At 41.7% G+C, this 21,768-nt stretch overlaps 1 protein-coding gene and 2 pseudogenes across 1 annotated transcript; 1 reads left to right on the forward strand and 2 right to left on the reverse strand.

The window, feature by feature from the left end:
* The first annotated feature begins 6,519 nt into the window (after window positions 1-6,519).
* Window positions 6,520-11,529, forward strand: LOC117835541 (uncharacterized; annotated as a pseudogene).
* A 2,485-nt stretch (window positions 11,530-14,014) lies between these two features.
* On the reverse strand, window positions 14,015-15,011 carry LOC117835902 (NAD(P)H-quinone oxidoreductase subunit S, chloroplastic). The gene has a single exon (XM_034715226.2). It carries the CDS (start codon window positions 14,933-14,935, stop codon window positions 14,204-14,206), a length of 732 nt encoding a protein of 243 aa, XP_034571117.1. The 5' UTR covers window positions 14,936-15,011; the 3' UTR covers window positions 14,015-14,203.
* Window positions 15,012-20,634: 5,623 nt separating this feature from the next.
* On the reverse strand, window positions 20,635-21,689 carry LOC117835542 (4-hydroxyphenylacetaldehyde oxime monooxygenase-like; annotated as a pseudogene).
* Between the last annotated feature and the right edge of the window lie 79 nt (window positions 21,690-21,768).

The raw sequence follows: 21,768 nt of genomic DNA on the forward strand, positions 1-21,768 counted from the left end.
CCCATGGGCAAGAGGAACCAAAAAGGCGGCAGAGATGGCTACCTGGAAAAAAACCAACTAAGAAGTTGCGGCCTTCATGATTACTGTGTGACCATGAAATATTCGATTGGAGTGCCAATTACGGTGGATAGCATTGCCCATTACACTTACACTATATATAGACACAGCTGGCCCTGCTACCTGCAACCATATATAACTCCCTAAATTGTCCTGACCATTCTGTACCCATACAACACCAAATGACAATAATACCCTTGGTCCTCTTGCTAATTTCATGGATTCTTTACCTTCAAGCTCATGCGACGCAGCACGGAGGCATCTCCCTGAAGTCTCAACAAAATGACAAGTACATCATTGGAACAGGAGGATATGGCAAAGTGTACAAAGCAGAACTTCAAGATAGTAAGCTGGTCGCTGTGAAGAAACTTCATTCTAATGAGGACGAGGTGAATGATGAAAGATTTCGTAGTGAAATTATCACAAATCCGACGGCGAAGCATTGTTAAACTGTATGGACTTTTGCTCCCATCCAAAATATAAGATTCTTCTCTACAATTAAACATTGAGCAGGGAAGCCTCCATATCACCTTACAAGATGAGGAGTGTAACATCCGCCCGCCAAAGCCGCACCGCCCAACCCTTCTAAGGGGCGGGCACGCATACACATAACAACTTCCTTACACTTTTGTCCTCACTTCATGTAAAAGGATTTACCTAAAGGTGATATGGTTGGTAGATAAAGATTTATAAGTTGACTCCACCATTGCTCAACTAGCAAAGTGGTACTAAATATGCACATGCACTCATGGACCACTACTGGGCAACAATCAAATTGGGCCGGGTGTCACAAGGAGCTGGTCAAAGAATTCAATTTTGGCATAAGAGAATTGCTCTTGTTGAAAATGTAGCTCAAGCGATAGCTTATTTGCACTACGAGTGTAACCCACCAATAATCCATCGAGATATCACAAGCAACAACATCCTGCTTGATACAAGATTCGAGGCTTATGTCTCAGATTTCGGTACAGCAAGGATTTTGAAACCTGATTCATCAAACTGGAATGCGCTAGCTGGGACATATGGTTATATAGCTCCTGGTACATATTTTTTCTCTTCTCACATGCAAATTGTAACTGTATCTGTACAGTGATTCCTAACTTGAGTGTTCCATTGTTGTGCACAGCTATCCTACACCTCTGTTGTGACAGAGAAATGTGATGTTTACAGCTTTGGTGTGTTTGTGCTTGAGGTGGTGGTGGTGGGGGGGGGGGGGGGGGGGGGGGGGGGGGGGGTCTTAAGGAAATCCTGGACCTACGATCTTCACCACCAACCACAACAGAAGAGGAAGGCATAGTTCTCCTTGTGAAGGTGGCATTTTCTTGTCTGGGAGCTTCTCCACAGGCAAGGCCAACAATGCAGGAGGTGTATCAGGCATCGTCATCGTTCTAGCTTCTTCCCTAGAGATTTCAGTACAATCACACTTGATGAGCTCCAGGGTGCATGACCATGGCACCCTGACTTCTGTCCTAAACTCCTAATGTATCGTTTCAGAACTACTAGTATATCACATAAGAAGAATTTACTATTTGCCGAATTGGCTAGAACCAAGGAAAGGAGTATATTGCTTGTTTGTTGCAAAAATCATATAATTAAGGGAACAACTATGTCATTAGAGACTGCCTGCTTCAAAAGTTTAGCTACTGCGCCTCTGTCGACTTTTGTATACATTTAGGCATTTCAGGAACATACTGACATGCTGTACTAGTGAAGAAAGAGTGCTCATTGTCATTATCATTTATCAAACATCCTAGCGGGCGTTCACTTGTAGTAGATGGGAGATTGGGACGCAAGGAAAACAATGGAAATATTGATACTAGGTGAAAGTTTTTGTTTTCACTTGTAATAGATGGATACGCAAGGAGGAACCTCTGGTTGAGGCATTCCCATTCCTGCCCTCGTGGTGCAAGCAATCCATCGAACACCTCCGAGGTATGGGCCTTCCATGGCACAATGAAAAATTAGTATTTCAGATTCTACATACACTACAAATGAGCAGCAGAAGAACAGATTTATCATTCTCTGAGTTGAATAAGACCGTGGAATCACATGTAATGTTTTTTTGCAAAAAAAATTACACAAATCAGTGGAGCAGCTAATAATAATTTACATCTTCAGCATTTCTTCAGTATGCATCTGTCGTCTGTCTCTATTCTCAGCAATAATAACTACCATGGCACAAATGAAGACCGCAGTCTTCAATCCCAGCAAAGCCAAGCCCGCAAGCTTCTTCTGGCATGATCACGGCTTCCCCATGGTAGCTGCTGAACTCATGACATGGCCGCGTATATCCAAACTGTTGTCACGGAAAATGCATGAGCCTCGCAGCGAGGAGATTGGGGCAACATCGCCCCATACTAAGAAGGGTGGCCCAGGCAGGTTGTAGAGGAAGCCGAGCACGGGGGGCGCCGGGTGGTGATCGCGGACACGGCGGGGGAAGGCGAGGCGGCGGCGCCAGCCAACAACCGCCGCATCGTTCTCCCCGTCATTTCCATTGGGCGCTTGGAGTGTTTCATTTTTGCCTGCACACAACTTTCGGAAGTTGTACACTATCACAACTTACAATCAGTACCCAGAATCAGTCACGTTATATGATCAGTTAGAGGTGTTGATAATCATCATCTTTTCAAACACCTGGGCTCGTTCTAACCCGACGCGCGATGATCAGTATGACAGTATCAAACAAGTGATAATTCATCAGCATGATGCTTTCTCCTGGACCAAGAGCAGTCTAGATTTTTTTTTCCCTGAAAATTACGGTCACAGAAATCTCATCACTCATGTACTACAGCACAAGCAAAAAAGATTGAAAACAAAAAAAAAGTTGCAACCATAATTAGTGGCTTAAGAATCCTCAACAGATCGTGATCCCTCTGAAAGAGAAGAGCAAAGCAACACACAAACGCAGATGTTCATCACCATGGGGATTTGAATTAGCTTTTCATGCAGATCCTGACATTCTCAGTTATATTTCCGTCCGGCTACAGTGCCTAGCGAGCATCGTACCATCTTATGTTTTTGTCGTATTTTTCATCTCTATGGACAGCTATCCATCTTAGTAATTTGGGCACAGGAGCTATAAGCTTCTGACTTCTCATAAATAAACAAAAAGGCCACATGGCAATAAGTAGAACTAGAACAATAGAAACATACAAATGAAAAATGAACCCACTTGATCTTGACAAACACTCTCATCAAATTTAGCATTCTCAATCGTACATTAAAATGACATGGAGTATATGTTTGAATTGTTCAAATTTCCAAGTCAAAACGTCACCTTTGAAAGCAGATCCCATTGATTCAACGTAGAAGTGGATTTCTTCAATCCAGGCTGTGCCAAAAGAGAGGTACTGCGTGATTGTGGAGATACTTTGTGCAAGGAACCACCCAAATTATCTCAACTAAACCGGATTATCATCCATTGATCGATCCGACTTACTCGAAATAATCGCGGTAGACCCCGCTTTGTGCCTCGAGCATCGCCTAGGATACAAATGCATCCATTTGTGCTGGCGGATGGTTATGTCATCCGCCAACATAAATGCATTTGTGGTGATGGGTCTTAACGGGCTGGCCACTACACCTTTTGTGCTGGTGGGTGGCATTCATGCCCGCCAGCACTCAAAAATTAAGGTGCCAACACAAATCGTTTCTGGCGTAGTGGGAACAACCCGCGTACCGTTTTTACATTATGGCAACCATCACAAGGATATATATGAGAGCAAATTTTTAAACCTTGTTTACAAGTTTTGATCATCTTACAAAAATTCATAAATTATAATTACAATAAGCAACTAGAACATGAGAGTTTCACCAATTAAAGTGAGGTTCTTAACAAACTTAGATTTAGCTTAGATCTAAGTAGCTATCCTAACATGTTTTTCTTAGATTGAGAGTTAAAACGGCAGCGGAGATATAAAGTATATAATGTGCAACAATGATGTCCTTGCCCATAAGACACCACTTGCACAAGATTAGAATGAACGTGGCAATCGCTCATAAGAAGGAAACTTGCAAAACAACTTAACGGCAGCACCGTAAGTACATTGCGTATTTGCAGGACTTATCCATAATACTATACATTTGGTGGATGCATGAGGCTTGTCAAGTTTTAACATTAGACCATAAAAAAATATGAGCATAATTTATCAAGTGAATAAGCAAAAGACATGACATCTACTTTCTCTATCAAGCACCAATACAATTGCATAAGTAGTAAATTGATCATGTAGTCATGAGCCCAATCTTCCATAAGCTCTTCACGAAACTCTACGTTAAAATCCAAGTACATGAGTGTGCTCTTTGACCGGGAGCGCAGCTATTGCAATAGATTATAACCCTACAGGGGTGTACAACTTTTCCCACACGAGGCGCAAGACCAATGACCATACCCTTGGCCTAGGATAAGTGTTGATTCATGCCCCCCGACCATTCACATACCCACACCCGGCTATGAACGAATGGCCAGAAATGTATAGATGCACCGGACATGGCCGATCACACCTCATCACATCCCGCGCCGAATCCGGTCAAGGCAAGGTGCGACTTATGCTACTTGGCTTAAAATTCCCATATTAAGTATGTGGTTTGTACGGAATAGTGCTCAAGTATCACAGCAATAATGACCGGGTCTTAACCAACTCAAGCAAGCCTATGCCACTTGGATTCCACTTTCAACATGGCCCTAATACACTTGCTCAAGTCTCAAATCATCATTCATGTTGCACATCTTTTATGCTTTCTCAACTACTCAAGTATAATTAAGCAAACATCCAAATTCTCGCGAGTAGTGGTGACATTGCCACCCCTCAACTTCTACCAAGAACTAAGCATGACTAAGCAAATATATCGACATTTCTAGCATCCATACTTTCTCTAAATAAGTTGAGCTAATTCCAAGAGTTGACATGTCAAGTAGGTTCTACACATTGCATATGTCTAAATAGAGCTAAGCCCATACACAACCATTAATAAGTAATAGCTTTCAAATTTAGAATGCAACACTCCGGAACATCATCCTCTACGAAATTAAATGAATGCATGAAATAGAAAGGATGACATGAGTGTATATACATGTGAGATGCAATGACTCATGAAGAGTAAAGGCTAGTATGGTTAGAGGTTATCAAGAAAGCAATCAAAGGTTAGAAGTAGGACACACAAGCACAACATAGAGAGAAAGCGTCATGATCATAACTCATACATGTGCACATGATATTCCAAGACAAGTTGTAGTATAAGAAGGTTATTAACGCTAGTTGTGCTACTTTTTTAGTTGCCATATGAACTATCATGTAATTAAATTGTCACAACATAAAGCATCAATTGGAGTATTTCTTGATTGTTATCAATATTAAATAATTGATAATGCTCAAGTACGCTAGCTAGTAACACTAGTTAGCCAACATTAGACAATTCAAGAATTAATGACAAGCTGTAGCATCACATCTGAAATAGAAGTAAAAATATAACTTTCTAACGAGAAGCTATTTAATCTTGTTACACTTACTAAGGCAAGCATTATTATTCTAGTAGTTTATAACATGGAGGTTTCTAATGACAAAGTCATAGCACATTTATTTAGAAAATTTCAAACTATATGAATTCATGACTACTTCATGAGTGTTACCCATGTTATACAATATATAAGAGTCCACCAAGGCTAACAAAACTAGATTCTTAATTTTGGAACACATATGTACTTATTATGCATTTTACTAATTAACTAGGTTTAAGCAAACATAGCTACAACTGTACCAATCTACACATGATTCATACAAACAAACACTTCTACTAAATGATACATGTCATATAGAAACTAGCAAAGTTGGTTTCATAATTTTTTAGACTAATAGAGAATTAACTATGCAAACAACAAGATAAGCATATATTTAGTTAAACTAGAGATTAAAGTAATAATCTTCACAGCAAACATATTTTAACCGGTACTAAACATCATAACGAAACTAGTGAATTTTTTCTTAATATTTAGAGTATTAGATTAGTCATGTTTTTAACATCTCATACATAGCAATGCAAATCTTAGAATATTATGAGTGCATAGAAGAATGTCAACTATTTTTATCATACAAGTACACCAATTCAAAGCATCTAATACATGATAGAATATTTAAATCCTCAACAAAACAAGATAATATTCTTGTTTTCCGTTAATGGCAAACTGTAAATAACTTGTCAAGTTTCCGAAAATGGCATTGCTGGTGATTCCGGCGACTGATTGCAGTGGGGTTTGATCCTAGAGCTTGATGGAGATTCAGTTTTAGATCATAGCAACGACATGCACGGAGGTTTGGACGATATGCAACATCAATGGAGATAAGCTTCCATGGAGGTTAATGGAGGAGCTTCCAATGAAGGAGAGAGGAGGGAGAAACCATAGGGAAACCTCACCAAGGATGAGGAAGGACGATTTAGAGAGTCGCAAGTTGGAGTAGAGCGGTGATGGAGGAGATATGGCTTGGAATTGCTTCACCAGAGTTGAGGAAGAAGAACCCGAAGAATAGCTTACTGCAGGCTAATTCTTGTGTGGGGGAGGTCGACATGGAGAAGGGGGAGCTTGACCCTGGCATGGCCAAGGCTTGGCCGGCCAGCTCCTGCCTGGGGTGACGGCGCAGTCGAGTAGGAGGAGGAACAACGGCATGGGAAAAGAACGAGAGTGAGGTAGAGAGAAAACGGGAGGAGGAAGCTCGAAAGTTTTGTGGGCAGGGGGCGGACGGCCTGGGCGCCGTCACGGCATGCAGGCGACGGAAAACGGGCACGTGGCTCGGAAAACGGACAGCACACTACGGTGTTAGGCAATTTTGACAAGGAAAAATGGTGGCTATAGAGATTCCGAATAATTTTACGAAGTTTTCCGGAAAAAGTTACGGAGTTTCCACAACTCTCCTAGAAAATAGAAAATTTCAAAGAATCCACAAAAATCTTCGCATACTCCGCAAAAACCTTTGGAAATTCCGCAAAACTTTGTAGAAATTCCGCACAAAACATCAACAACAACTAATCTGAGAGTTTTGGATGAGTTTCTCAAGATTTAAAGGAAGAACGTGTTGCTGAGACCGAAACGAAACAGACTGAACTTATTAAATATGGAATTCAAATTGGACCACCTAGAGATCTCCAAAAATCATGAAATAAATCAAAGAGGTAGTATAAAACAAGGGCAACCCATTTTGCTCATAACTGGCATCATAGCTATTGCAAGTTTGAAATGAAAATTCTTCCCGGAAGGCTATTTTGGAGTTTTCAGGTAAGCTATTTTGCCTGGTCTCTAAAAATCCGAGAGAAGTTACCTAAATTCATATTTGGAGAAGTACTAATTTATCAAGTCATCTCTCAGCATAGGTTCAATGGTAAAAATCTAAGTTTATTCTCAAGGTACATGCCAAAAAGCAAGTTTTTAATTAAATTTCAAGTCCAAAGGTAAATCAATTGAGCTCAAAAGATGCAATGATGCTAGAGATGATGCACATGTATGCTCCATGACATGATTAACTATTTTGGGTTGTTACACTTTAAATTCTACAACACTTGCTTTCAACTGCTTGATTTCGAAGAAGCCTTACAAGCCAAAATATGTGTGAACCAAAATCCATATGCCAACTCAGCCCATCTGAATCATTGAACAGAAAAGCTCAGTACAGAAAATCACTGTCAGCAACTAAAGAAATCAGTCTAGTGCCGACTGAAACAAATTCAGAAACAAAATTGTAAGTTATATATACCTTTAAACAAATCAGCTTCAAATTCCAGCACACAACTACAACCTAAAAAATGGAAAAAATGATAGTAATATGGATTTCAATGGCTGCTTACACCACATGTCCTTTGGCTAATATTTTGTTTGATGTTTGTTCAAAAGAAAAGTCAAACACTGTAAGGGAACTGTAAGGGAAGTAATTACAAGTCCAGATGCACGAAAATGTTGTCAAACAATCCAGAAAAAAAAACCACAGACTAAGAAAAAGGCTTATTGCAATGTTAATTGAAGTCAATTTGCTGCTAAAGGTTCTAATTGAAATGTTATTTTTTATTATGTCTTGGCAATAAATATATCAGAAATAGGAGTCATTGTATGTCACTTTCCACTCGCATGAGGGGAGGAAAAATATACGGATATAGTGGTACTGTCTATGACTAAGTCAACAATCCTGACCTTTGTGACCATTGATGTTAAATGCTCCTAGTGAAATGGATGCTTGCAGACTGAAGTCATGGAAAATTTAAGTTGCACTATATATTCAAAGGAGCACCCTACCTATGTAATCACAATCTGCCCACCAATTTGCTACAAATTATTTTGATCACTGTGTACCCCTACAACATCAATGACTATACACTTTCTCTTCTTGTTCATCTCATGCCTTCTTTGCCTTCAAGTACATGCGGTGCTCCGTGCAGGCATCTCCTTGAAGTCAAAAAAATGGCACTTCTTCACTGGAAGTCCATACTCCCGAAGTCCCCATTTCAAATGAGTCCATGGCAACACAATAACAGCCCATGCAACTGGACTGGAATTGTGTGTCGTAGTGCTGTGCACCATGGCAAGCACAAGTCTTGGATGGTGACCAACATTTCTCTACCAGGTTCTGATACCAATGGCCAGCTCGGTGAGCTTAACTTCTCTGCTCTTCCATACCTCACATATATTAACCTCTACAACAACAGTCTCCATGGTAGTATCCCAGCTAATATCATCTCTCTATCAACACTCTCCTACCTCAACCTTACAAGCAATTGCCTTACAGGACAAATACCACATGAGATTGGCAGCCTACAGAGTCTCACCACGCTTGACCTCTCCTTTAATAACCTCACAGGCCACATCCCTGCATCCATAGGTAACCTAACGGTGTTAACTACTCTTCTCATTCACTATAACATGGTCGTAGGTCCCATTCCAAAGGAACTAGGCAGCCTCAATGTGCTAAGCAAACTTGGCCAACGTGAAAACCAAATAAAAGGTCCCATACCACTGGAACTAGGTAACCTCACTACGCTAAACACACTTCTTCTGTATAAAAATCAAATCACAGGTTCGATACCCTCAGAACTAGGCAACCTATTAAATCTCCAGATTATGGACATGTCTCAAAACCAAATTTCAAACTCTATTCCTGCCAGCTTAGGAAACCTCACTAAAATAGAAAGACTAGCTCTCCACGAAAATAGGATAACAAACTCGATTCCCAAGGAAATTGGCAACCTGGTGAACCTCCAAATATTGGATTTTTTGTGATAATCAAATTTCTGGGTCAATACCACAAACTTTTGGGAATCTGCAAAATCTCCAAAATCTGCTCGCATATGGTAATCAGTTATCAGGTTCCCTTCCTACGGAGTTTGAAAATCTCACAGGCTTAGTTGGACTTGCCCTATCTTTTAACTCTCTTTCTGGATATTTGCCTACAAATATATGTATCTGTGGCAGCCTCAAATTTCTGCATGCGTCTTCAAACATGTTTGATGGGCCCATTCCTGTGAGCTTGAAGACATGTACAACCTTGGTTCAACTTTCACTTTTCAACAACAAGCTAACAGGAGATATATCTCAACACTTTGGAGTATATCCACAACTTGAACTGATCAGCTTGGTGTCCAATAGGCTCTCTGGGCACATCTCACCAAACTGGGGTGAGTGCCGCCAATTAGAGGTACTACATATAGCCAAAAACATGATCATGGGCCAAATACCTCCAGCTCTCTCTAAACTGTCCAACCTGAGGGAACTAAAACTCTACTCCAATCATCTTAGTGGTGAGATTCCACAAGAAATCGGCCAATTAAGAAATCTATATAGCTTGAATTTATCGCGGAACGAGATATCTGGATCCATACCATCGCTAGTGAGCAAGCTGAGCAACTTAGTATACCTTGATTTATCTGGTAACAGCTTGAGTGGATCAATACCTAATGAACTGGGAGACTGCATAACGCTACAGTCCTTGAAGATAAACAATAACAATCTCACTGGGAATTTGCCTGCTGCAATCGGAAATTTGGCTAGCCTACAGATCATGCTAGATGTTAGCAATCATAAGCTCAGTGGTGGCTTGCCACTGCAACTCGAAAAGTTGGATATGCTGGAGTATCTCCTATCTCACAATATGTTCAGTGGAAGCATTCCACCCTCCCTTACAAGTCTGGGGAGCCTGTCAACGTTTGATGTGTCCTACAACAATTTGGAAGGATCAATCCCAGCAGGACGTCTGCTTCAAAATGCTTCAGTTAACTGGTTTCTTCACAATAAAGGTCTATGTGGCAATCTCTCTGGCTTGCAACCTTGCTATTCAACTCAATTATCAGGTCGTCAGAAAAGAAAGCTACTTAGTTTGGTACTACCAGTTGCCCTTGTTGTATGTTCCACCATTATTGCTACTATTGTTATTGTTATATAATGCTCATCAACAATAAATTAAAGCTAGAAGAAGGAGCCATTACTCATGGAAGGGACATGTTTTCTGTGTGGAATTTTGATGGAAAACTAGCATTTGATGATATCATCAGGGCAACTGAAAATTTCAATGACAAGTATGTCATTGGAATGGGAGGATGTGGAAAAGTATACAAAGCACTGCTTCAAGATGGGCAGCTGGTTGCTGTGAAGAAACTTCATCAAACTGAAGAGTCCAATGATAAAGGAATATTTTCATGCGAAATGGAAATTTTATCGCAAATTCGACAAAGAAGCATTGTCAAATTGTATGGATTTTGCTCCCATCCAACATACAATTTTCTTGTATATGGTACATAGAGCATGGAAGCCTCCACGTAATCTTAGAAAATGATGAACTAGCTAAGGAATTGGATTGGGAAAAGAGATCAACCCTTGTTAAAGATGTCGCTCAAGCAGTATCTTATTTGCACCATGACTGCAATCAACCAATAATCCATCGAGATATCACAATCAACAACATCTTGCTTGATTCAACTTTCAAGGCTTATGTCTCAGATTTTGGCACAGCTAGGATTTTGAAATCCGATTCATCGAACTGGAGTGTGCTAGCAGGGACATATGCTATATAGTTCCTGGTATATACTTTCTTCTTACACTGAATTATTTCTATATCTCTACAGTGATTCCTAATTCTAGTTTCATGTTTCGGTGTAGAGCTATCATACACATCTGCCGTGACAGAGAATGTGATGTTTATAGCTTCGGTGTGGTAATGCTCGAGGTGGTGATGGGAGATCATCCAAAAGATTTTCTGCATCATATTGCATCATCAAGGGAGCAGCATAGGCTACTTAATGAAATCATTGACCATCGACCATTGGCACCAACTTCAACAACAAAAAGAAATAGCTCTCCTCATGAAGGTGGCATTTTCATGCTTGCAAGCTTCCCCACAAGCGAGACCAACAATGCACGAGGCATATCAGACACTTATCCATCATCAGTCTTCAAGTTCCTTACCAAGAAATTTCAGTTCAATTACACTAGATGAGCAGTAGGATGTATTTTCATGGTGGTAGGATTACTCCTCTGGTGTAGCATCATAACTACTGTTCTGGTATGGTGTAGTGCTGTACTGAACCACCGTATCAGAATTAGAATAAGCTTCCATAATGGTCTTCATATAATATATATGCTTCTGGTAAGCAGCATAATAATATAATAATAGCCTAACTATTTGCAAAATCCATTAAATCATAACACCAGATTACTACTGTCCACTGCTTTTATTTTAAAACTACTGTTCACTGCCAAAGTTATACAAATTAATGGAACAGCAAAAGGATTAGCTACTATATAAGCATATCTTGAGTATACATCTGTGTTCTGTCTTTCTATTCCAACATATTGACATGCAAGTGAAGCAAGATGTCCTCTAAGGTGAACTATGAGTGCTTAACATTTTTCAAAACATAGATATGTTTCTTGAAAGTCTTAGCTTAAATGTAAGAGTAGACTGGAAACTAGACTTTAGACTGGAAATTAGTAAGGAATTTGGGTCTAGAGTAGAACGAAATCAAGGAAGGAACAAACCAAATGTTGGCTCATTTCTCTTCATTTAAATAAGCCTTCACATGGTCACTCCACACACACATACGGTCATCTTTTTAGATAAGGAAAAAAGTTCATTTTACTTCCCTCACCTATTTACTTTGTCCACTTAACCCCCTGAACAAAATTTAGGCTCACTTTCTTCCCTCAAACTATTTCATTTGGTTCAATCTAACCCTAATTAGATTTATCTTTTTCTATTTCTTCATGTAAAAGTTGAGTTTTAATTTCATATTTTGTCGGTTGACTTATAACATAATGCTCGACGTTGGAAAAATATATTAAAATTTTTTCATGATTACTTTTCATACAGTTTTATATATCTAAGATCAATTTCGAATTAAATATTCCTAACCTATGAAAGTAACCATGAAAAATTCTTAGTATAATTTTTTAACATAAACCATCATGTCTTGCATCTGCTCACAAAATTTGAACTCAAAATTCAACTCATACAGAGAGAAACAAAAAAGAGAAATCTAATTAGGAGGTAGATTGGACAAATGAAATAGTTCATGAGTAAAGTGAGCTAAAATTTTGTTTAAGGGGTTAAGCGGACAAAGTGGATAGGTGAGGTTCCTTTGGATAATAATGGAATACTACGTCTGAAGAGCAGACAGCTGTATAGGTATATACTCAAGAACAGAAATTCAAGACTAACCGCTCTAGCAAATGGTTCACCTGGTAGCCACAACTATTCTACTACATGACAATGATCTATTACTGCCAAATTTTCTAGTATTCCTGCAAACTAGCTTTTTTATGCTATCTAGAACACAAAAAGAACAAATAACATGTGCGTTGCAAAAGATCAGGCGGGTGGGACTCACCCATTTCCGGATAAGACACTGGACACACTCAATCTTGCCTCATGTAAATTCAGTACCTATGAAAGTATTCAAATTCATATCAGTTGATAAATACAGAAGAACAGCCAAAACATAAGGGAAAAACAGTTGGATCACACTCCATATTAGCAGTTGTTTCCATGAAGTACCATTCCATGCTGCACCCGATATTTTCATATGATGCTTAGTATACAGTGATCATATTTCCAAATGCATTAGAAAATTGGCTATTCTAACTGCATAATGTCCTTCCAGATAACCAAGCTCCGTCTCCTAAACGACCTTAGAATGGTAATCAATAATTATCAGCAATCCTTTGTTTCTTTGATCATCCTCTTTTATTCAGTCAGGTTAGTGCTTGGTGTACCAGGATACAACCTTGGCAGCCTGAATATGTAGACAGTTTACAACCTTGGAAGCCTAGTTACCTGGTTTTGAGAGTCTGGCACTTGTCCCGATATGGACACATGTCAATGGGACAATGAATAACAAACAAGAACTTGAAAGAGCAGAAAATCCTCTTATTTCCCATCTATGCTCTGGCTGACAAATCTTCCTTTGCATGAAGAAGAAATCTAAAAGATAGTTTCCCACAATTTCCTTTATAAGCATAATATACACACTGTGCACTTGTTATCAGATTCATACCGTTCCTTTTCTTCTATAGCTCAGATCCATGACTATTTGAATCAATTACTTCATTCGCAACACCAGCAGCCAAAACCAAGGATCACTAAAGATAAGTCTTGTGCCCTTCTTAAAAATTGAGGCAAAAAGTAATTGATTTGACAATACAGCAGCATCGATACTAAATTGACAGTTGGGCCAACTTTAACCAGTTTTATGCAAAATCAATCCAAGCTAAATCGACATCCCAATCCTACACTAGATAAGCACTATAGCTACAGAAATTTACCTGCATAATGTGGCCATACTGATCACACAGAACTGAATTTCTCATCCAACCATTTGTCCATGTTTCTGCACTAACTACCAAGCCTCACCTTGAATTGAATTAGTCTTGTAGCATTATGGTTAGAAGCTAAAGTACCAAGGAGAAGTCATGCAGGTCGAACGACAAGTGTGATCAAACATATCGCAATTAGCAAGAGAGCTTGGTTGATCTCCAAACCCTTCAATTGTTCAATGCCCCCAATTCACACTAATATTTTCCAACTATACATATAACAGTTATATATATTATCACTCCCTTTAGCCCCCAAACCTTTTAGCTGTATACATACATACAGGATAGCTGGAACAAGAAGCATGGTCACGCCGCTGCGACAGTGCCCTCGGGTTCCTTCTCCTTCTTGGCCGCCTGGTCCTCCTTTTTATCGTCATCATCCACGAGCTCCGCGACGAGGTCCTCTAGCACCACGGACTTGGGGTTGACCATGGGCGGGCCCTTCTCCCTGCCCTCGAGCTCGTCGAGGTTGAAGGTGATGAGCCTGTCCCAGTTGCCGCCCTCGAAGAGCACCGCGACCTTGCCGTCGGTGACGCGCTGCACGATCCCGCAGTACATGTGGTAGGCGTTGTTGGGGTTCTTCACCAGCACCACCATGCCAGGCAGGAACAGCGGGAGCTCCGGCGGCCGCGGCGGCGCGGAGATGCCGGCTTGGGTTTGGGACCCGGATTTCTTGGAAGGAGGAGGAGGCGGCGGGTTCTTGGCGACGAAGTCCTTGAGGCCGACCTCGCCGCCGGGGAAGCCGCCGGTGAGGCCCAGGAGCTCCTTCTCGAAGGCGTCCAGGTCCACCGCTGGTGGGGCGGCCTCCGTCGGCGTGGACCCTGTGGAGGACTCGGGCGAGGAGACGGTGGTGGAAGGAGGAGGGGTGGAGGCGAGTTCCTTGCGGACGCCGACCTCGCCGTTGCAGAGGCCGCGGCCGCCGAGGATTTCGGAGACGCGGAAGGAGGCGGAGGGAGGCCGGCAGAGCAGGCGCAGGTGAGGGCGGTGGGGTAGCGGTGGCGGGCGGAGGAAGGAGGGCGTGGTGGGCGGCGGCGCCATTGGAGGAGTGGAGAGGATCGCCCGCGAGCGGAGCAGAGCAAGGCAAGGGAGGGAAAGAGTGGTTTGGACGATGTGTGGACTGTGGAGCTAGAAGACAGAGAGGGGATGAGGCGCCCCGCTTGATGGCTGCCACGTGGCCATTCTGCTATGATCTGTATGGTTGTCGTGTACCTGGTCAAGACAGGGGACTGCTCACGTGGCTCGATGACGTCTCTCCCCCTGCCGAGGCAAAGAAGAACGGGCGCCCGTCCCATGGAAATTGCAACACAAGTAAACAATGCGGCAACATTGAAATTTAACTTTTGTAACATTCAAAATATTCACTACCATCCAATTCTAAAAAATCAAATTTCCACAGCAACAAAAACAAATACATTCACACAACATCCCTATCCTCCCTTTCATGTAAGAATCTCAACTTTGCAAATAAACTACTGAAACATGCCAGAACACCTTCCACAACATTGAGAAAAAAACTAATGCGATATATCACTTGTTGTGATAGAAGGAAAAAGTATGTAACGTTTTAATTTTATTTCTGCAGCATTAGCAAATACTAATCCCAACATCTCAAATCGTGCAATACGTCAGAAAATTGAACATAGAATTGGACATTTCAAAACCAATCTTGCAACATAAAAAATCATCTAGTTCACAATCAACCAAAACTAGTCCCAACATCCTCAAAAGACCAACAGCAACATCACAAAATCTCGATGCCTCTCAACATGGAGTCTTCCTCCTTATGGAGCACAACATATCTAAAGCTTTCATGGAGTCATGGTGTGGTTATACCACATCTCCCTCACCTTGTTATTCCCCCTTCCTCTTCCACTTGACCTCCTCAGCAGGCACGGGAGTAGGGGTAGCATGTGGCTAAATTGTTGGCACAGGAGGAAGCGACATGGCGGCCGCGGCTCAACATCTAGCAACCATGGCTTCAAACCTCTCCTGGTGCGAATAGGAGGAGCATGCACAAGTCAGCGGCGGACACGCAGCAGAAGCTCTGGTCTGCGGTGGCACACTGCTAAGGAATTCGTGAGGCGCAGCGACTGCAGCCTCACCATCATCAATGGCGTGGATGAGCTGGATGAGCAAGGGAGAAGCTTATCGTGGAAGGAATGGTTAGAGGAGAGGGGTGAAAGGACAAGAATACCTGGAAGGCCAAACAAGTGGTGGAAAGGCATCTAAAATTTTCGTGTGGGATAGCGCCCAATATTCGCATAACGGACGATCGAACTGAAGCATTACCAAAGAAAGAACTTTTTTTCCTATTGAGAAAAAATTGAACAGGTGGCATAAAAACTATCCGAACCATCGACAAAGGACAAAACTTAGTTGTAAAATTTCCTCAATTAAATGCAAAACTTTCCAACTATATGCCCAAAACAAATAAAAGTTCTTCGAAAGGATATAAGTTGAGAACCCTATGGCCCTCCACATCGTGTGCCCCAAGTGATGACCAAATAGGAGAGAAGGATTGAAGCATTACTCCTCACACTGGCAGGCGATGCCAATTCCTGGCGATGCTAAGAAAACCTGGAGTAGGGCAAGTACAAACCCTGGTGCCCGTATAATAAAAAAAATCTCTTTTTGTTCCTAAGCTCATCTCCGTGTACAGCCGCCTCACCTTCAGTGGCTAAGCATGAGGAGCACAGAGCAGCAATATTTATTTCACATAGGTCCCAACGGTCTAGATAGCTTTGATGCCTATTCGTTTGCACACTACGGCTCTGTTGATCTGATGCATGATTACTCGTTGTGGGACCCATTTTTGTAGGCATCACTAGCACATTGTGGAGGGCCTAAGATTCTAAAGGGCAAAAGATCATAAGCCTTCAATTATGCCATATGTTGGTGAATTAGGTCCTTCAAAATAGTATTGGGGAAATATCCAAGTAGGAGAAAAGGAGAGAAGTGCTCTAAAAATGAGTGAGCTTGTTGTTGGCGCTAAAATCGAACCAACACACGAACGCACTTAAACGTGCGGTGCGCGGAGGGGCTCCTTGCAGCTCCTTTGCACGGGCCGGTCAGACCGGTATGGTAGGCTAGTCAGACAGGTCTCAACAGGGAGCTCGACGAGGATCCAACGAACGCCCACCTGGGAGGGACCCCGTCGGGGTAGGCTTACCTTCGGCTGTTCTAGGCTCGGCAAGCCAGCTAGGACGCCTCCTCGTGTCATGGAGACAAGAGAAGAACAACACATGGGATTGGAAAAGAAGGGTAATGAGGAAGAAAGGTAAACAATTGGTTGGAAAAGTAGGGTAATAAGAAAGATAGATTGATTTTGATCGATTGGATACCCTCAATCGGTCGTGGCCATTTATATTTATAAGGTGGGGAGGTCTTGCCGTGTTAGAAATCTAAACCCTAACAAATCCCGTGTCAAAATATAATTTCTAACTCAGACTACATAGACTAAACCGGTCCGACCGCCCTGGCAAACCGGTATGACCGGTTTTCCTAGGTGCAGATCTTCCCGAGGTCATAACTCTCTCATCTGAACTTCAAATCGGACGTTCTACATATGCATTCTAATCTACTCGACGAGAGCTACACAATGGTGAAGTCCAATTTGCATTTTGAGGACACTGGTTGAACCGGTCTGACCAGTTGGGAGACCGGTTCAGAGACCTGATCGTCCAGTTCTGCCAATTTTGACGGTCAACACATGCCCCCCTGTTTTATGCCAAAGCATGCATGCCAAAAAATATTCTCAATAATCAATATTGTCTAAAGACAATAATAAACAATACATCATCCGTATGACAGTCTCTTTATGGATTCTACTATAGCCAAAATAAAATCCTAGCATGTACAATATGTATGAAACTACTATTTTTGGCTTCTAAGCATCTCAGCATATCTAATAACTGAAATCTTGATGTGGTCATAGGGGTGAATCATAAGCGTAATATTGATAATTATTAAATAAAGACCAAGGATTATACCAAAACAATAGATTATAATTAGATATACCTGAATATGCATTCCATGGCATATGCATCGATGGAATAAATGATGAAGACCAATGACATGACCGTTGATGCTTCTTTGCTCTTGGTGATGAAGAACTCTTCCTTTGATTGTCTTCTAACTAATTGATTTGCTTTTGCTCGGCTATTTTCTGATATTTATGCAACAATTCAGCAAAGCTTGGCTTCTTCTTCATCACCTTACTCTTTGGTGTGACATTTGCAGCTCTACCGAAATTTCTGGTAAGACTGATCATACTGGTTTGGACACCGGTTAGACCAGTTCCTTCAGAACTAGTCGCTTTGATGTCATCTTGCCCCCAGCTGAACCTAGTTGTTGTTCAACTATTTTGTTTGAAACATGTTCAATATTACGGATAATTTGACCAACAGAACTAGCCGATGATTCTTCAATGTTCAGCTTTTCTATGTCTAGTGTCAAATCTGAATTTTGATTTAATCTACCATCCTTTTTGATATGATAGACTTGCTTGATCACCTTACGCTTATTTTTCTGTATAGATTGATTCTTTCAATTAAAATTACCAACTCTCTATAGGTAATGTAATCTGGATACAAATATCTAGGAAGAGATAGCATATATGAATTATAGTACCATGATGAATAAGAATAAGCACATAAAACTCCCATGGTATAGGTGTAGGTGATCCATGTGAAGGAAACGGTATTGATGTAGGAAAAGTATTCCATTGCCGATTATGATCATGGAACTTCTCTCTTGGAGAAGATTTTGAGTGTTTGGAATTTTTAGGCCGACTAGCATGTTTGACATCCTTTTGTGTTGAGGATTTAGCCGGAAGCTTCTCATTCGACTTTAGCTTTTCCTTTTCATGCTTGCTACAACCTTTGGGTTCAATAGTTTTCCAGACGCCAATCTCGGGTTTTTTAGGTTTAACCATTTTTAATTTTGATTTATTCTGCAAAACCCTAGATGAAGCGGTTAGACCAGTTCGCAAACCGATCAGACCGGTTTCAGTAGAACCGGCACCTTCACCTTTGTTTGTTGCCCCCCGAGAGTTGAAGTACTAGATATAGTTTCTATGCTCTTGCTAGGGGGTTTTAGACGAGGAACTTCGGCTAGAGATGGACGAACTGGATCTTGACCAACGACATCTATACATGGCCTATCTTTACAAGGATCAACAATTAATTTAGAATTGATACTAACATTAGACGGCTTTTCAATAGCCAACTTTTGAATATCAGAAACCGAATCTATGCTATCCTCTTTATCAATTAACAATTTCACATAGATAGATAGGCGAGTAGATATAGTACCTAAAGATTGTATCTCCTTCAATATGGTGATGGTCGATGGTGGCTACGACTCTTTTATCTTGACGACACCTTGCTTGGTTTGCATATAACAAGATAGAAGTGATTCCTTGTAGATCCGCTGAGCTCTTGTATATACTCTTCACAAGCTTTCTTGTACTCTTTACAAGCTTTCTCATAATCATCTTCATGTAGAACCATATTGCTAGGGCTTGATGGATCAGCCATGACGGCCAGATTCTTCGTCCCCAATGGAGTTGCCAAATGGTGTTGGTGCTAAAATTGGGCCAACACAAGAACTCGCTTGAACGTGTGGCTCGCAGAGGGGCTCCTTGTAGCTCCTCTATGCGGGCCGGTCAAACCGGTCTCGTCAGGAAGCTCGGCGAGGATCCAATGAACGTCCGCCCGGGAGGGACCCCGTCGGGGCAGGCGCACCTTGGATTGTCCTAGGCTTGGCAGGCTAGCTAGGACGCCTCCTCATGCCATGGAGACAAGAGAAGAACAGCACATGGGGTTAGAAAAGTAGGGTAACAACGAAGAAAGGTAAAACAATAAAAGATAGATTGGTTTTGGTCAATTGGATACCCTGAATCGGCCGTGGCACTTTATATTTATAGGGTGGGGAGGTCTTGCCCCGTTAGGAATCCAAACCCTAATAAATCCCATATTAAAATATAAATCCTAACTTGGACTACATAGACCAAACCAATCTGACCGCCCTGGCAAACCGGTTTGACCGGCTTTCCTGGATGCAGATCTTCCCGAGGTCATAACTCTCTCATCCGAACTCCAAATCAGACGTTCTACATATGCATTCTAATCTACTCGACAAGAGATACACAATGGTGAAGTCCAATTTTCATTTTTAGGACTTTGATAAAAACCAGTCTGACTGGTTGGGAGACCAGTTTAGAGACCTGATCGTCCAGTTCTGCCAATTTTGACTGTCAACACTTGCCCACCGTGCAATACAGACATGACAAACAAACATGTATAGTGAATTCTTGATGGCAACAAAATTAGAATCAAATCCTAAGGGTGAATTATGGATATAGGTCTCCAATTAGATTATCTGGGCTAGATAATCTAATTGGATATTTTCAATTAGAAGCCAAGGCTAGCGCCCAGTGGTCATTGCCCACTTTGTAGCTGACCTAGCATCAGGCAGGCAGTTGCTGGCTACAGCTAGAGGGAAAACCAATCTACATCTAGAGCAACAAGGAGGTAGCAACCATCTGTCAATAATCTCAATTTTCTAACTGAGCAAAGCAGTAAAAAGTTTGTTTTCTACAAATCATATCGGAGATAATCTCAATCCTCTGTACAAACAAGGAATGCTCACAACCATTTTATTATCTGATAAAATATATGCAACAGTATCCAAACACATAGTGAAAGGAGTCATGCACCTACAACTCTCTTGCTACAACAAAGTTTATTTTACTGCCATAAAGTATTACATAAGCCCATTTATCAACTTTGTCCATCCCACCACCATTTGATCAGCAATGCGGCCCGTATATGGTCGGCACAAGCATGAGAGGTGTCTTCTTGTGTACTGTTAGTGCTCCCGCCTCTTCCATGCTAACATTATCTGTCGTCATCCCCTCCGGTAGCTCCCAGTCGAAGTGGTACTGTAGGTTGGCCAAAAAGAACACTATTGTAGATAGTCCCACAGCCATCCCGGGACACATCCAATGGCCAGCGCCGAAAGGCACATACTCAAAGTGTGTTGTCCTGTTGAAGTTGACATCCTTACACTCGAATCAGTCTAGGTCAAACTCCTTAGGGTTGTCCCAGTATGCCGAGTCCCTACCCATCGTCCATGCGTTCACAAGGAGCCTAGACTAGGCTGGCACATTATATTCGGAGACCTTGATTTGCCGCATCGTCTCCCTCGTCACTAGAAGGGGAAATGCTGGGTGCAGCTGCAGAGTCTCAAGGACCACCATCCTAAGGTACTTGAGTGCGGACAAGTCATCCTGCTGCACCCTACTTTTGTTGCCCACCACAGTTCTGATCTTGTGTTGTACCTTCTTGAGCACCCGCAGGTTACGGATCAGCTCAGTCATTGTCCAAACAATGGTAATGGATCCCGTGTCAACAGCACCGATATAGATATTCTACAAGAGATTTGTACACATGACAGGAATTACATTATGAATCAAATGGTAGTTATTAGCTCCTTAAAAGTAATAATTTTAGTTCACTGGTTGTAAGAATCAAGTAGTTAGGTTGGTCGCATTACGTACTGACAACAGGGCCTTGATGCGCTCTCTACCGAACTTGGGGAAGCCTTGGTGTTCCTCCATGAGGGCATGAATGAGGTCATCGATGAGGTCACCGCCTTGGTCCAGGATGACATAGGAAGGGGTCGAGGTGGTGCTCAATGATTGTCTCAAAGAAAGTGTCAAATTCCCTGAATACCATCTCACGTTGGGAGACAACGCCAGTGAGGCGATCGACGAGGCAGCCAAGGGCATTGGGTGTTGGCTACACCCAGGAACTCACTCGCACTCACGAACACAAAGCACCGGTGAGGTAGACAGCGAACACAAGCTG

This window comes from Setaria viridis, chromosome 9 (genome assembly GCF_005286985.2).
Source record: "Setaria viridis chromosome 9, Setaria_viridis_v4.0, whole genome shotgun sequence".
Lineage (NCBI taxonomy): Eukaryota > Viridiplantae > Streptophyta > Magnoliopsida > Poales > Poaceae > Setaria > Setaria viridis.